We start from the raw sequence: 18,598 nt of genomic DNA, 5'->3' as shown, positions 1-18,598 counted from the left end.
GTAAAATGTGGTGTAAATGGCCATGACTACATTTGGTCATATGGAGAGGCGCTCGGCATTACTCTATATACTGCGTGGAAATTTAAGCCTATTCTATAAAATTTAGGCATACTTTACAGAATATACCTAAGCGTATTTTTTTGCTGTGTGTAATTTTCAGGTGCTATATATATAGAATCAAGCCCTATATATCTACTCATCAATGTGTTTTTTTTGTTGATGGTCCATCATTATTGAATTGCTTTCCACATTTTTTGAGATCTGAACATTACTCAAAATGCATGTATTTGACATAAAATATGGGGGGGGGGGAGGAGTTTTGAGGTCACACAAGTGGGTCTCCTCCTGTGATTGGTCACCAGCTTTTACTGTTATTTTTGCTTTTATACTTTTTTTGTTATTTTCAAATTTTGCTCTATGAGAGTTTGGATTTGTATCTAAAAATGGGGTTCCTTTCCTAAATTGAATTAATTTTTTTAATTGTAAACCACCTAGACCTGTGTCACATACCCTCAGATTTTATAAAGGGTGCCCAAAATTGGGCACAGATCCCAGATCACTGCCCAAAATAATTAGTTAATGGACTTCAATGATATAATTACTGGTGTTAACAATCACCTAATTGGTACTAATTATGATTTGGGTGCCAATCTGCCTATGCACAATTTTATAACAATGGGCACCTAAATTGGATCTTGTGCAACTCAAAGGGGGAATGACCACAGGAGCGGCATGGGCGGGTCAGGGGTATTCACAAATGGTGTGCACAGTGTTAGAAAATAGCAGGGATCTGAACCCAATTTGCATGCAATGATTTACACCAGGTTTCAGCTGGCATAAATCTTCACACCCTTTATAGAATAGCATTGAGCACAGAATTTTGTTGTACACAAGGAAGTACCCAGAGGTATTCTATAACATATATGCATGACTGCCTTAGCACATAAATGCAAGGGGAGTATATACATGAGTGGAGCATGAGCATGTTGTCTCCCACTTATGCACACAACTTACAGAATACTGTAAGTTATATGCATATGTCATGTTTAAGCACACCCATTTACACCTCCTGTACACCTGTCACAGGGCCGCAAAGAGGAGATAGGGGGGCAAGATTCCCCAGGTCCAGCCTCCAAGAAGGGCCCAGCGCCAGCAATCAAAAGAGATTCTTGCCACATTCTGCCTATGCAGAAACAGGAAGTTACTTCACAGGAGGCGGGACATGGCAGGAAGAAGGACCTATAGCCAATAGTGTACTCTCTTTCATTTACTGCTACGGGAGGGAGTGGAGATGACAGCGGGGGGCGTGGCAGTGAGGGGGAGGCCACACTGGTGGGACCCAGAAGATTATTTGCCCCAGGCCCAGCTTTGTCTCAGTGGCCCTGACCTCTCATAAGTGAGCACACCTAAATGTGCGTGTTTTTTGCCAACTAACTCTAGTATTCTGTCATGGAATCTCTATGCCGTTATAGAATACACTCTGCTCTGCATCTTGGCAGAGGGTCCCAGTTAAAGAATTGCCCCCTACCACCAGAGGGCACCTGATTGATGCATATTCTATAAAGGAAGATAGACACTTTCTTTTATAGAATACTAGTGTAAACATGTATATATATATATATATATATATATATATATATATATATATATATATATATATATATATATATATATATATATGTATATATTTCTGTGGGGACAAACTTCGGTTTAGTGCACCACTGATAAGTGCAAGATTCGCTTATATGCATGGTTTAAGACCGCTCATCTACAGGAAAGACTCCGCATAAGCGCGCACATGGAATATGGAAGCCGATTGGCGCGTGACAACCAACAGGAAGAATAAGCGAAAGAATGTTGTTAGGGTGTACACCGGGGTCGTCGTTGCGGCGGAACTGTAAGACTTTAACGCTGGCTGAACGAATAGAAGTTCTTAAAAAATTAGAAAACAAACAAAGTCAACCATCTATTGCTAAAGAATATGGTGTCAATCCCAGTCAAGTTTTACGTGTCTTGAAGCAGAAAGACCAGCTTCTGGAAGAATGGGAAAACAATACAAATCCACAATGGAAACGAAAACGGGCAGGAAAAGCTGAGGAGATAGAAGGTGCTCTTCTTCGGTGGTTTTCTCGAATGCACGCTCTGGTTAACTGCATGCATTACTTTGTGTGTGTGTATATATATATATATATATATATATATATATATATATATATATATATATATATATATATATATATATATATATATATATATACACACACAAAGTGTATATATATATATACATGTGCTTACTAGGCATGAGCACTTAAGCCATGGAACTGGTTTGATTTATTGATTTATATACTGCATTTACACAAAAAGGTCAAAACGGTTCACAATAAAAGAATGATTAAAAAATATAACAGTAATATTCATTAAAAAAAAAGAAAATCAGCAGATTTAAACACAAAATATCATACTTTCACAACTGCTCAAAAAAGTCTTACATAAAACTTTATTTTCAAAGCTTTGCAAAACATCAAATAACTATCAGTACATTTAATTTCCTCTGGCAATGAATAAATTTAGACATAGAATATCACATATTCATAGCTACCCAAAAGAGCTTACATAAAGCCAAGTTTTCAAGGCTTTATGAAACATCAGATAACTTTCAATGCTTCTAATTTCCTACGGCAAAGAATTCCACAAATGGGGGTCAGAAAAACAAAAAGATTGATTCATAGTGGTTGATTGTTTGACCAAAGATAATGGAAGGAGTTCCAACAAAGTATACTGAGAAGAGCATAATAACCTTGTAGGAACAAACCTTTTAACCACATCAGAATGATACCTTGGAACTCCCTTATGAAAAGCTTTAAATACCAAACATAATATCTTAAGTTATTCTTGCTGACACTGGCAACTGGTGTGAATGCTTGTGATTAGTTTTGGTAGATATGTGCATAATTTAAAGTGCTATATAAATTACATATGTAACCCGGGTCTCACCCGTGTGCTAGCCCCAGCCCCGGGCCACAAAACAGATCTCAGTTCAGTTTTACATTCGGGGTCAATCTCCCCTCACTCATCAGTTCCAGCACGCATGCAATTGAGTTTAGGAGTGGGTCTGTGGTCCAAAATATTGATCCGGGGGTTTGAGACTCTATTCTTTACCCTCTGCAGCTGATCTGGGATCCCTCAGCTCCTTCCACAAACTAGGCAGTACTCAACAAGTCTCAAACAAATGCAACTCTTTATTTGAACTCTTGCAACAGGCAAACGGCAACTGGCAAATTATAAATTCAAAGCATTCCTTGTATTATTCCCAAAGGGGGACTAACTTTTCCACTTTTCTGAATTATATTTACACGATACTTAATGTTATATTTACAGGTATTTCCAGCTTCTCCTGTCCATGCCTGTCCTGAAGAGAGATATTATCCCTAAAAACTGTACTTCTCTTCTTTACTTTGGTTTACTTTTGCGGGCTCAGACCTCCCTCAATCTGATTCCACTCCAGTGGTGACCCAACCTGTGGTCCACCCTGGTTTTGGAATAAGCTCTTTCTGGCTCTGGTCCCCTGCTGCCGGACCAGGGCCTCTTCTACCCACCCATAGCATACTATCTCCTGGTTGCCACTTATTGAATCCGCAACTTCTCTCTCTCTCCCCCCCCCCCCCCCCCCCCCCCCCCGGTCAATGGCAGAGGATATACAGGCACCTCAAGACCTGCAGGCAACTAAAAAAAAACCAAAAGAGTATATATTCTTAGCTTTATCACCTTCCAAACTCCTTCCCCCGTCACTCTTCAGTTCCAGGGCACTATTTCTCTGCAATTTATTTCAAAACTACTCCCCATGAGCTGGGCTTCCTCCCACCCAGTGACATCCTACCACTCCAGCCCTCTGGCAGGGAACTCCCTCCCCCCAGGGCTCTGGAAAAAGCTAGTAATACCCATTCCATAGGGTATTACATATATGTAATTGGGAGCACTGTTCATGTGTACTCCTACATGTAAACTATGGGCTGAGGTGCGCATAGTTATAGAATACCGCTTAGGCAAATATTTGGTATTTACACAAGTATGTGTTCCCATTATGCATATCTATGTTGCCGTACTAATCAATTACTTCTGTAACTGCTGCATGATTGTGAGTGCCGTTTTCATAGGATTAACCTGCTGGTGCCCAAGAGAGTCAGTTATTATCTACTGCAAACCTCTCCCAATGCCAGATTCCTTGCTATGATAGCAACAGCATGTTTGGATGCGCGTTATTTTGTCAAAGTCTACATGCGAATAAAGTTGCACTCATTTTGACAGAGTCAGACTGCATATTACAGTTCAGTGATGTTGTTCCCAGAACTGTTATTCTTAGTTGAGGACTTAACAGATGCTTTTGGGAAATGACAGGAAAAGTAACCAGAACTGGGAGTGAAACTACTGGTGTGACAAAAAACAAAACAAAACCTGTAACATGAAGACAGCTGTGAATTGTTAAGTTATACTTCGTCACATCTTGTTCTCCCATTAATCAGCAAATTGAATGGCAGAGCATCAGAGATAAGTAAAACATTTTGAATCCAACAATAGTCAAAGACATTTAGGATTCCTCCACTGTGGATTTTTTTAAAACATTATCTCATTTCTTACATAAGATATGAAAATTAAACATGAATAGAATTCATGAGTGAGCCTATGCTTCAGAGGCATCAATCACTAGATAAAAGTACCAGAGGTCGCACTTTACTTTGTGTATTCAGCAGTGCTACATGTTTAAGTAGAGCCACCGAATATATGTTTATATTGTGACCACGGACATTACCACTTTAGTGCATAAGTTAAGTATGATTTTTTTGCTGGCCTAAGTTAGGTGCTGAAGTTTTGTGTGGAGTGGCTGAATTTTACTGCTTTCCTTATAACTTTTCAGTTGGCTTTTAGTAAATCTTTCCCTTAACAAAGCTAAGCATTTGGTGTGAATGCAATCATAAATTAATGTGGGGAAACATCTTTCGAAGCTCAACAGAGCTGTCTGTTTCATACTATTGTGGAATTAGAAAAGTACAGAGAAGGGCGACAAAAATTATAAAGGGGATGGGACAAACTATACTTCCAAACATGCGTACATAGAGGTTGCATTAAAATACATACCTTCTTCTCGCCATATGTACTTTTATAATCATATACCATGGAATAATTTCATAAAAGCTTTTTTCTTCAAGTGAAACAGAGTTTAGCCATGGAAGGAAAAAAATACCTTTTTATAATTACTTCCTTTACATTTATGCAGTTTAATGTAGCTGTTACAAACAACAAATATGGATAAAGAAGATTGTATTTTATAATAATACTAGTAAAAAAGGAAACGGGCCCTAGGCAGGCAATCCCCCCCCCCCCGCACTACGGCCCCCTCACCCCCCCTTCGGCAAACCTGTCGCCCCCCCCCCCCACCGGACTGCCGAAACCGCCCCCCGCCGCCGTTGTGTACTACCTGTGCTGACGGGGGACCCAAACCCCCATCAGCCGAAGTGTTGTTGTGCCCTTCGCGTTCCTTCCTCATCTTCTCTGGAAGTTCCTCTGCGTGTGTCTAACGTCAGACGCACGCAGTCAGACGCATGCAGAGGAACTTCCAGAGAAGATGAGGAAGGAACGCGAAGGGCACAACAACACTTCGGCTGTCGGGGGTTTGAGTCCCCCATCAGCACAGGTAGTACACAACGGCGGCGGGGGGCGGTTTTCGGCGGTCTGGGGGGGGCGACAGGTTCGCGGAGGGGGGTCGAGGGGGCCATAGCGCGGGGTGACAGATGATTCCGAGGCAGGGGGAGGAGTAGGGAAACATGCTGCGCATTTCCCTACTCCTCCCCTTGCCTTGGAATCAGCTGTAATGACGTCAGTGACGTAAGTGCGTGTCTAGCTACGGTCCCAGGCACAGAATGTTGGAGGTGAGAATTATATAGGAAGTCTGTGTTTTTTTGCTAATGAACCCATGCCACCTTTCTTTGAAAGTTCTGCAATAAAGACATTGTCATGCTGCTCTTGGCTGCAAAGATACGCAAGTTTGTTTTAATTGAGTGATTATGCTAAAGCTGCATGGTTAAGAAATAGAGATAGCTTTATTAGATATGTTAAGTAGTTATCAGAGAGTGCAGAGAACAAACCGGCATCCTTGAACTTGCTGATCCTGCCTGCTGAATAAACAAGCCGAACAACAGGAATACTAAAAAGATTAGAAACATTAAATAAAAGATCTGAGGAAAGGCTGAAGCATCTAGGGCTCTTCAGCTTGGAGAAGAGACGGCTGGGGGGAGATATGATATTGGTCTAAAATAATGAGTGGAGTGGAACGGGTAGACGTGAACCATTTGTTTACTCTTTCCAAAAATACTAGGATTAGGGAGCATGTGATGAAGCTACAAAGTAGTAAATTTAATATGAATTGGAGGAAATGTTTCTTCATTCAACGTGTAATTAAACTCTGGAATTCGTTGCCAGAGAATGTGGTAAAGGCGGTTAGCTTAGCGGTGTTTGAAAAGGGTCTGGATGGCTTCCTAAAGGAAAAGTTCATAGAACATTTTTAAATTGACTTGGGAAAAATTCACTGTTTATTTCTGGGATAAGCAGCATAAAATGTATTGAGCTTTTTGGGGGGGATCTTGCTAGGTATTTGTGACCTAGATTGGCCACTGTTGGAAACAAGATGCTGGGCTTGATGGACCTTTGGTCTGTCCCAGTGTGGCAATATTTATGTACTTATGACTTCATCAGGAACAAGTTTTTGCAAATTGATAAGCACCCAATAGTGCAATCTGCAAAACAAATATACAATTATTAAGATATATTGGGTGAAAAAATCATCTACATCTCAATACTCACCAATATAAAAAAAATATTCAAAACCTATTATGTAGCAGCAAATCACATATTTTTTTCTAAGCTGCTGCAGGTCTCCAAAATGGTATTGGAATTTATTTTAAATGCGGATATGTAAGCCAACCACTCACAATCTCGCAAAACATCACATTATGTTTTGAAAGTCCATTACTTAAAGAAACATTCTTCCAATCAATACAGAGATTTAATCCCAATGGTTCTAAACTGTTTAATCTGTGAATCCACCGTCGTTCCATCCATCATTGCAATAATCTTTTCGCTTGATTCCCACCCCCCTTTATGCTTCTGAGTACATGACCAATGACAAAACATTCCAAACAATCAAGTTAGTGCGCCTCAGCCACACAGTAAGACACTAGCTTTTTTTGGCTGTGTGCTGGAATGATGTTCATTGATTCTAATCCTAAAGTTTCTTGTTGTTTTCCCAATATCAAGCTTACAGCAGGGGCATCTAATCATGTAGATCACAAAAGTGCTGTCATAGGTGATAATCCAGCTTATAATCGAACGAGAATAACGCCCAAGTTCCGACCTAAATCGGGAGATGGGCGTTCTTCTCACAAAAACAAATAAAGCGGCATAATCGAAAGCCGAACTTTGGACGCTTTCAACTGCACTCCGTCGCGGATGCGGACAAAGTTGACGGGGGAGTGTCGGAGGTGTGGTGAAGGCGGAACTGGGGCGTGGTTATCACCCGAACAGAGATGGGCGCCCTTCGCCGATAATGGATGCGTTTGTAGCTAGAATTTAGGGCACTTTTCCTGGACCCTGTTTTTTGACGAACAAGGCCCCAAAAAGTGCCCTAAATGACCAGATGACCCCCAGAGGGAGTCGGGGATGACCTCCCCTGACTCCCCCAGTGGTCACTAACCCCCTCCCACCACAACAAATGATGTTTCACAACTTTTTACTTTCACCCTCAAATGTCATACCCTCCTCCCAAGCAGCAGTATGCAGGTCCCTGGAACAGTTGTTAGGGGGTGCAGTGGACGTCAGGCAGGTGGACCCAGGCCCATCCCCCCCCTACCTGTTACAATTGTGCTGCTTAATGCTACTAGTCGTCCAACCCCCCCAAACCCCCTGTACCCACATGTAGGTGCCCCCCTTCACCGCTTAGGGCTATAGTACTGGTGTAGACTTGTGGGCAGTGGGTTTTGAGGGGGATTTGGGGGGCTCAACACCCAAGGGAAGGGTGCTATGCACCTGGGAGCTCTTTTACCTTTTTTTTTGTTTTTGTAAAAGTGCCCCCTAGGGTGCCCGGTTGGTGTCCTGGCATGTGAGGGGGACCAGTGCACTATGAATCCTGGCCCCTCCCACGAACAAATGCCTTGCATTTATTCGTTTTTGAGCTGGGCGATTTCATTTTCCATTATCGGTGAAAAGCAAAAACGCCCAGCTCACACCTTGGCGAATAAAGCATGGGCGTCTATTTTTTTTAAAAAATACGGTTCACTCCGCCCCTTCACGGACCCGTTCTCGGAGATTAACGCCCATGGAGATAGGCGTTTCTGGTCGATTATGCCCCTCAATATGAGTTAATTTATATATGGTCCACCAGGTTCATAAATTGTGTCAATTCCACAGTGACGTTGCATGTCTATTCCTTTTTTGGCAAAGTTGATGAAAGGTTTGGTTGCTATACAGTTAAAGGGTCATCTTGACAAATTTGATATTCAATATAGTTCGCAATTGGGATTTTGAATTAATTTTAGCACTGAGACAGTAATTGGAGCACTGTTATCTGAAATTAGACATTTTCTGGCTACAGGTCAACAGGCATTTGTTTTACAATTCCATCTATCAAGTGCTTTTGACTTGGTAGACCATACTTTACTGCTGCATCTACTGAGAGGTATTGGTCAGACCAAGAAAGTGTTGTCCTGGTTTCAGGGGCTTCTGACAATGTGATTTTATAGAGTTAAAATGGATGTCTCCTTCTCTGGTAATTGGCATGCAAGATGTGGTGTTTTGCGGGGATCTCCATGGTCACCTATTTTATTGAATGTTCTGTTGGCCTCTCTAGGGAGACTACATGAATCTGAAGGTTTTAAAAATTCTTATGTGCGCTGATGACACTGTCATTATTCCAGTCCTTTCAGGGTTAAACACTATATTTCATTAACTGCTAAAATTAAATGAGGAAAAGTCTAAGGGGGTTATTTACTAAAGCTTAGCTCGAGTTATCTACAGCAGGGACCATAGGAATAAAATGGTCCCTGCTGCAGATAACTTGAGCTAAGCTTTAGTAAACAACCCTCATTTTTTTTTCTGATAGGGTCAAAGGACAAGATTGGTTCCATTGTTATTGAGAAGATTAGTTATAAATTGCAACCCACCTTGAAAATACTAGGGGCCATTTTGGATTGTAATCTAACATTAGAATCACATATACATCAACTAATAAAAAATTGTTTCTGGACAATTAGAAAACTTAGATGAATTAGAACATTTTTGACACACGATCACTTTAGATTGATTGTTCATGCCTTGATGTTGCCTGAATACTACCACACCATGTATGCAGGATCTATAAAGGCCTTGTTAAATAAAACTATATACAATGCAGAATACTGCAGTAAAACTGATTTACTCAAGTAGGAAATCTGATAGAGTGGCCCCTTTGTATGTTCAGCTTCATTGTTTGCTTATAGAGGCCAGAGTATTGTTTAAATTATATGACAAGATTTTCAAGATTCGACAAGGAATAGCTCCTGTACAAATGATTCATTTACTTGATTTTTTGTGTGTCTTCCGTAATTATTGTTTACGATCTTTGAAGCAACTATGTTTTTCAGATCCTAAAGGGATAAGATCAAAGAGACCTTTTAGTTCTCTCTCTTCCTATAAGGCAGCTAAAGTTTGGAATGTACCAGTGGCGTAGCCAAGGGTGGGCTTAGGTGGGCCCAGGCCCACCCACTTTGGGTTCAGGCCCACCCAGTAGCAGCACGCCTATGATGTGGCTTGCAGGGATTCCCAAGTCCCACCAGTTGAAAACTCCCAACAACTGTCCCTCCTACATACCTTGTAAATAGCAGATCTTCGCCTGCAGTGAGCAGCAGCTGATACATACTACTCACATCAGCCCCACAGCCTTCCCTCTGACGTATTCCTGCCTATGCGGAAACAGGAAGTTGTGTCAGTGGAAGGCTGTGGGGCCAACATGAGTGTATTAGTTGCTGCTCACTACCGGTGAAAATCTGCTATTTAAAAGATATGCAGGAGAGGGGGGATGTTTTGAGAGACCATATAGCATGCAGGTGAGAGAAGGAGAGACCAAATCACCTGTGAGGTGGGGCGGGATTCTTCTGCCCACTCATCTTGGGCCCAGGCCCCACCCAAAATTGGGTGTCTGGCTACGCCCTTGGAATGTACTATTTAGGAAAATGATAAAAACTACTCTTTTTTGTGAATGTGTTACTTCTAAACTGGTGTAATTTGGATTTTACTTGCAGAAGTTTTTAAAAAAAATGTTATATGGTCCTAGATGTTTTACCTAGTTTTTCCTTGCTTATGATCTGCTTTGAACTCATTGGGTATTAGCAGAATACAAGAACATGGTGTAATGTAATATAATCTTTTGTAATGACTGCATTTAACATGACCCAACTAAATATCATCACCATGAGCTATCTTACGCCTGTGTTTACAAAGGCACGCTAAAGGCGCGTTAGTGTTTTTAATGCGCATTAAACACTAACACGTGTCATACACTAACGCACCTTTAGGAATGTATTGGTGCGTTAGCGTTTAACATGCCTTAACTTTAAAGGTGCGTTAAAAACGCCAACGCACCTTAGTAAACATACCTCTTAAACTGCTATATACATGTGCAAATGTCACATAAGCAGCCTGAAATGACCTCCTTAAACATATATCAAGCCTTGTCTGGTGCATATATATACATAAATAGATTCAGTCTCAAGAAGGGTAATTTTCAAAAACATTTGCTTTTTATAAACATGTCCAGGGTTATTTTGGAAGCCCTAGTCACAACTTCTATGTGGAAATGCCAGCACTGATGTGTATAATACATATACATGTTAAAAATCTGATGTCAGAAAGCTGCTATTTACATGTGGAAATCCACACCATGTAGAGATTTCAAGTGAGCATGGTTTGGGTGGGACTAAAATCTACACATGTATTCTCCAATTCTCTTTACACCTGTTCAATGACACCTATACGTTTAAAAAAGTGCTTCTTTCATCCAGAACTTTACACAAATAGATTAAGGGAGTCACAACTAGTGCACTTGGCACTTGCTCCCATTCCCAGAAAACACCACACTGAAAACATCTTAAAGAAAGTTGGATTTATTTTTGGCCGCAGCCAGGAACGTTTAGCTTACAATTCAAAACACAACATACGTCATAACATAATTATCGTTACACACACTTAACTACATATTATCATCTGTTAATAACTTGGGGTACACAGTTTTGAACCTCACAAATGCTTAGTATGCCCCCCAGGTTGCCGCACAAGCAGCCTGCACCTGTATAATCCTGGAGCATCCCGCTTAAGGATGCCCCGCCCTAATATCAAGAACGGCGTTCTGGCCCCCTGGCCGCCTAAGCCAGGAGACACGCTGTTCACATTTTCCTGCTGCCCCTCTGCAGCCTTACTGTTGCTTATGCTTATCACTTTGTAGGAGGTCTTTCTGCCCCCGTTCTCAGCATCTCATTTAGTACTGTTACTGCAAAGTTGCTGTGTACCCCCCGTCGTTATTGCGTCTACCTCCCCTCTTAACGCCTGCTGCGACAAGTTGGCCTCTATTACTGGGCGGGCGGGATGGGACAGCGCTGCTTACACCTGGCCGTCTGGGGTTTTCGAGGGCGGTTCCCCTTTCTTCCTTTCCTTTTATTCTCTTTCCTCCCCTCCCTCCCCCCTTTCCCTGCCTTAACCCTTTGTCTGCCTGGTTCCCCTCCCTCTTCCCCCTGCCCCTTCCCCCTTCCACCCTCCCTAAAGTCGCAGGCCATCGGCCCGGTTGTGCCCAGCCTCCCTTTAGGAGGTGGCTGGGTTCTTTCTCCTTTAATGCATCTAGTTTTTGACCAACTCCAAAATCGAACCTTGTTAAAATTATGGCCTCACTACTTAATAGACGACAATTGCATAGGTTAGTAAAATGGGAGCAAAAGGATGAGCAGCCAGAAAATTTTCATTTTGTGTTGTTTCTCACATTGTTTATGGGATTTGTTTTGGCCATTTGTCAGTTTCCAATAATATTGCACATTTTTTTTCAAACAGTGGCACTATGGGGCTCATTTTCAAAAGAGAAAAACATCCAAAAAGTGGCATAAATCTGCTTTTGGACTTTTTTCTCACAAAAACATCCAAATTGGTATTTTCAAAACTAATTTTTAGACATTCTTCTATGAAGTCCATCAGAACTGCATTCATATCAGAAGGAGCCATGTCAGGGGCGTGTTAAGAAAGGGCTCTGGATGTTCCTAACACTTGGGCATTTTTGTGCCATAATGGAACAAAGCAAAAATGTCCAGGGCTAAAAGTTGAGTATTTTGGTGTAGACTTGCTTTATTAATGAATAAGCCACAAAAGTGCCCTAAATGACAAGATGACCACTGCAGGAATAAAGGAATGACATCCCCTTACTCTCCCAGTGGTCACTGACCCCATCAAGCCCTGCAAAGATGTGAATGAAACAGTACATACAAGACTCTATGTTAGTTTCAGATGTTATGGCCAGTCCTATTAGAGCAGCAAGCAGGTTCCCGGAATAGCCTAGTGGTCAGTGCAGTGCACAGTAGAGAATGTGACCCAGGCTCATAATTCACTCTATTACACTTGTGGTGGAAAGTGTCAGCCCCCTCCCCCCCCAAAAAAAAACCTACTGTACCTACATATAGGTGACACTTACAGTCATAAGGGCTATTGTAGTGGTGTATAGTTAGGTACAGTAGGGTTTTTTGTGGGTTTTGAAGGGCTCACCATATAATTTAAGGGGGTAATGGTGAGATGTGTACCTGGGACCTTTTATATGAAGTCCCCTGTAATGTCCCCTAGGGTGTTGCTACTGGGAAAGCTGGCTTCTCCTACATCCCAATGACTTGATTTTGTGTGGTTTTTCACTTGGATTTTTTTATTTTGAAAATGGTCCAAACAATACATGCACTATGCATAACACTGTCTAGGAAATGGCCAGTTTCAAAGAAAAAATATATAGACATTTTTCTAGTTTGAAAATAGTCATTTTCACTGCTTGATTTATGGAAGTTTTCAGCAAAATATCCAAAGTTGGAATTAGACGTCATATCAAAAATTCCCCTCCATGTGAAAACAGGGTGCACCTATTTCCTGATAGGGCATGAATACAAGCACTAATTTGCACATACACAATGGCTGATGCATGCATGGTGGTTCCACTATCGGGAAGAATGCTCCCTCTTTCCACACAGTGCTCACTATTTTTAACTAGTGACCACTGTTATGGGCAAATGATAAAACATGAAATGTATTTTTTCTGCTCGTTTTAGTTTGGAAAAGTTGTTTGAAGTAGTTTTTTTTCTTCTTTTATATTTTGTGCTTTGATTTCCACAAATATTTTTTTTGTAGTTATTTCAAAATGTAATTAAAAAAAAGATATTTCCTATGTTATTGCAAACTGCCCATCCCTAGGCAACAAGTAGAAGTTGTAAGATCGCCACTTCCATGTGTAAGTGCTGAGGCCTCCACATGGAAGCTTCCGGGTCCAAGCTATTCGTTTTTTCATCGTATATTTGTAAAATGGCTGCCCACAATGCACTTGCTGGCAGATACACATTAATTCCTGCAGGTAGTTTAGAAAAAGTTCTATATCAGCATATCCTTTCTAGAGTCTTCTTTACTAAGCTGTGCTGTAGGTGCGCTAACTTTTTAGCATGTGCTAAAAATTAGCACACGCTAATGCTAAAGTCACCCATAGGAATATATGGGTGTCTCTAGCATTAGCATGTGCTAATTTTTAGCTCACGCTAAAAAGTTGGCACACTTACAGCGCGGCTTAGTTAACAGAGCCCTAAAATACCACTAGAACTGAACATGTCCCAACCTGGGTATGTTAATTCCAATCTCTACATTCTTTGTAAAATAAAGCTTCATATGTAGGTAATAGTACACATGTAGTGCAATTTCACACACATTTTTACTCACTATCCCCCGAATGCCATAAAAGATGCTAAAAATTGCATGTGCAAATTTGGGCACGTGCCCAGTTTACATGTGTAATTTAATTGAATATGGAGCTAATTAGCACTGATAATTGTCTTGTTAACAATCAATTATTGGCACTAATTAGATTTAATTAAAATATATATGCACACATTTAGATACGAGTTCAGAAAGGGAGCACAGAAATGTGAGTGTCATGAGCAGAAGGGGCATTCCTAAAATTTATGCACGTAGTTATAGAATAATGGGGATACCCACCTAATTTAGGCACAAAGATTTGCACCACATTTCAGTGGGTGCAAATGGCCACGTCTAAAGTTAGACGCAATTTCTGGGTGTAAACACTATTCTATAAACTGTGCCTGACTTTAAGTGCGGTTTATAGTACCACTTGGGAAAGATAGTACTGGCAGGTGCGTTTTACTGAAGGTCAACATGTACATCACCTTTCAAGTTAAATAATAAACAAAACCCCCATACCTATACAATAGGAACAGCTGCTACTAGGGATGCACATTTGTTAGTATCAATTCAGTCGTTTAGCACATCTTAAATATTTAGTGCACGTTCAAATTGTCATATCACATTAAAAAATGTACTGAAACAAATTGGCCAAGCAACAGGCACGTGGCTCTCGCTTTTCAAATCGAGGACCTACAAATTTCTTTTGCAAGGGGGGGGGGGAGTAAAGGGAATGCGATCTGATATACCCCCTTTTCTATGATTACAATCGAACCAGTCCACATATTACATAGAGCTACTTATTTTTATACCTGGAGGATTAACTTGCCCAGAGTCATCACAAGGCGTTATGGGAGTAAATAGCCGTTTCCCTTGGTTCTCATTAGGCTACTCCTCTACTGAGACCTACCCTGTGCCCCTTTGCACTTTCAAAATCACTTGCATGTATAAACACTCGCAAATGCCAAAAACCTCCCACGCAATCATAATCTTCCAGTAGTAGTTCCTAAGGATCCAATCCATCATTATTTGTATAGCGCTACTAGATGCCCGCAGCGCTGACATAGAGAGACAGTCCCTGCTCAATAGATCTTACAATCTAAAAAAAATCTTTCAAACTTGATCTTAAGACTTAAGATCGTATACTAAGCCGAATACACATTTGCCACTAAAATTTGTGTCTTCAAGTGTGTACGTATATTATGCATAACATATATTGTTCATACTAGAATTTATGTTTTTACATACTATACACATACGTGTAATCTAACATATATTGTTCATACTAGAATTTATGTTTTTTACATACTATACGAATACGTGTAATACGTGTAAACATATAGTTACTAGAATTTGTTTTATTACATACTATACGCATACGTGTAATACGTGCAATCTAACATATATTGTTCATACTAGAATTTATGTTTTTTTACATACTATACCTTTGGATCTGGCGAGGAACAGGTCATTGCAGACTTTAGATAGTGCCGTTTCTGTCGAGTGCAGGGGGCGAAAGCCGGATTGAAGCGGATCGAGGATGGCATGAGAGGAGAGAAAACCAATGCAGCGGCTGTGAACGCGCGTTCAAGTATCTTGGAGAGGAAGGGTAGGAGGGAAATGGGACGGTAGTTGGAGGGACAGGTAGGGTCAAGAGATGGTTTTTTGAGGAGTGGTGTGACCACAGCATGCTTGAAGGTGTCCGGGACAGTGTCCGGGACATATGAGTTATCTTGTTGGGCAGACTGGATGGACCGTGCAGGTCTTTTTCTGCCGTCATCTACTATGTTACAATCCAGCTTATAATTGAAAAAGAAAAACGCCTATATTGCGACCCAAATCGGGAGATAGACGTTTATCTCACAAAAACGAATAAAGCGGTATAATCGAAAGCCGAATTTGGATGTTTTCAACTGCACTCCGTCGCGGATGTGGACAAAGTTGATGGGGGCGTGTCAAAGGCGTGGTAGAGGCGGAACTGGGGCGTGGTTATCGGCCGATCAGAGATAGGCGCCTTTCGCCGATAATGGAAAAAAATATGTGTTTTTAGCGAGAATTTAGGGCACTTTTCCTGGACCCTGTTTTTCCACGAATAGGGCCCCAAAAAGTGCCCTAAATGACCAGATGACCACTGGAGGGAGTCGGGGATGACCTCCCCTGACTCCCCCAGTGGTCACAAACCCCCTCCCACCACAAAATATGCCGTTTCACAGCTTTTATGTTCACCCTCAAATGTCATACCCACCTCCCTGGCAGCAGTATGCAGGTCACTGGAGCAGTTATTAGGGGGTGCAGTGGACGTCAGGCAGGTAGACCCAGGCCCATCCCCCCACCTGTTACACTTGTGCTGGTAAATGGGAGCCCTCCACACCGCCCCCCAAACCCACTGTACCCACATGTAGGTGCCCCCCTTCACCCCTTAGGGCTATAGTAATGGTGTAGACTTGTGGGTGGTGGGTTTTGAGGGGAATTTGGGGGGGCTCAACACCCAAGGGAAGGGTGCTATGCACCTGGGAGCTCTTTTACCTTTTATTTATTTTTTGTAAAAGTGCCCCCTAGGGTGCCCGGTTGGTGTCCTGGCATGTGAGGGGGACCAGTGCACTACGACTCCTGGCCCCTCCCACGAACAAATGCCTTGGATTTATTCGTTTTTGAGCTGGGCACTTTCATTTTCCATTATCGCTGAAAAACAAAAACGCCCAGCTCACAAATTGTCGAATAAAACATGGACGTCTATTTTTTCCCAAAATACGGTTCGGTCCGCCCCTTCACGGACCCGTTCTCAGAGATAAACGCCCATGGAGATAGGCGTTTTTGTTCGATTATGCCCCTCCATGTTATCTTTTTTTTGGCACCAGTTTTTTATGGTGTCATATATACAATTCACCCCTATAAGGGTAGGCATTTTTTTGGGGTGGTTTAAAATTATGCACACATTTTTACTACATTATAAAATTATCCCCTTATTGAATAAAATATATATTTGATCTTTATATGCTTAGCTTTTAAAAGCTGTTGGGTATCTTAACACATTTACCATGAGCTGCAGCATTGATTTTACATTGAAGGGTGTATTCTTTTTTCTTACTATGGGGTCCTTTTACAAAGTTGCAGTAGCGCTTTTAGCACACACTAAAAATAAGCATGCTCTAAATGTTAGAGATGCCCTATGGGTGTCTCTAGCATTTAGCGTGTGCTAAAAATGCTTAGAGCACTTTTGTAAAAGGACTCCTATGTTGATTGAGTAGATCCAAGCATATTTACCTTCCTCTGACAGCAACTCTCAGTATTCTAAAGTCGTTTGTCTCCTGAGCATATCATATTCATAATAATAATGAAAAAAATGGAAGAATAGATATCTAATAAAGCCTTTAAAATATTGATGATAGAACATTAGTGTCTTTTGTAATAAATGTGCTTTACCTTAGCATAAAAAATATAACTAGAAAAAGGAAGTGCTTCGTGAGTATCAGTATGTGAAAAGAAAGTGATAAGTTCCAATTATTGCCCATTCAAATGCCACACATTTTTAAGCTCATGTTTCATTTGTTTTAATGTGTATGTCGCAGACACTCTGAGAAAGGGTTCTGATTCTACACTGGGTAAAAGATGCAGTTACTGATGGTGCTATTCTACCCTGCCCCCCTCTGCTTTTTGCAGAATCACATCGGGAATTCCTTCACAGGCCCGCTTCTGGATACGTGCCAGAGGAGATCTGGAAGAAAGCTGGTAAGGACTGTTTAAAAACAGGAGCCTAATGTTCTGACAGCTGTGTGCAGTTGTTAATGCAGTGAGGTGTGGAATTAAAAGAAGAATGATTAGTAACAGGAAAAAATAATCTCATGTATTCTTAAATAACATTAGGTCAAGGCTATAAAATGACCTTTTATTTAGGATTCCAACTTGATTAATCTGTCACCCTGAAGAAGCTTGTATACAGCCTGTTTTTGTCCTGGCACTTTGCTGTTCTCAAGTGGTGGTCAGAAAATCTGCTATCTTCTGGGTAGAGTCTGAGGGGCCCTTTTACTAAGCTGCGTAAGTGTCTACGCGCACCTAATGTGCAGCTTCCATAATTCCTTTGACCAATATATTTATGTCTTAACAGTTGGGAGTGAAATTTATTTTGCAGAACAGAAGCCAAAATAGAAGAGGATACATACAAAAATAGTTTCTAGCCCAGTACTGTTCTTCCCGACTTACGTGTTCATTCAGTATATGAGAATCACTTGACAGTCTCAGATGAGTGGTCATATTTTTCCCCCCACTGTATTCAGTTTCTTCAGATATATCCATTTCCAATTATTGTAGTGTAGTATGTGGCATGTTATCTCAGAAACAGGATCATAAAACTCAATATAAATGACAGAGTTTTCTCAAAAAAGCATATCTGTTTTATTCAAGACCTGCATGAAGGCTATTCAATGTCTTGCAGTATTTTCCAAAACTCTTGGCTGCTGTAGGGGAATTTTTTTAACAGCCCCAAAAGATGCCTATTTTATATCTTGCCTATATTTAAAAAGGATAAGTGCCTATTTCCATGTATAAAATCAATTCTATATCTTGGCATCACAAGGATAGGAGGCAGGAACCTGTTCTA

The 18,598-nt window shown here is 41.1% G+C and overlaps 1 protein-coding gene across 2 annotated transcripts in view; it reads left to right on the top strand.

Moving 5' to 3' along the window:
- Positions 1-18,598, top strand: part of RUNX1T1 (RUNX1 partner transcriptional co-repressor 1) — a 423,772-nt gene that overhangs the window by 356,497 nt on the left and 48,677 nt on the right. For both annotated transcript variants that reach the window (XM_030216468.1, XM_030216459.1), the window contains one exon: positions 17,662-17,730. In XM_030216468.1, the coding sequence (XP_030072328.1) occupies positions 17,662-17,730 (69 nt within the window). The remainder of the gene's footprint in view (positions 1-17,661; positions 17,731-18,598) is intronic.

Source organism: Microcaecilia unicolor, chromosome 1 (assembly GCF_901765095.1).
Source record: "Microcaecilia unicolor chromosome 1, aMicUni1.1, whole genome shotgun sequence".
Lineage (NCBI taxonomy): Eukaryota > Metazoa > Chordata > Amphibia > Gymnophiona > Siphonopidae > Microcaecilia > Microcaecilia unicolor.
Note: the sequence above shows the minus strand (reverse complement) of the source record. Positions and strands in the feature narration are given on the sequence as shown.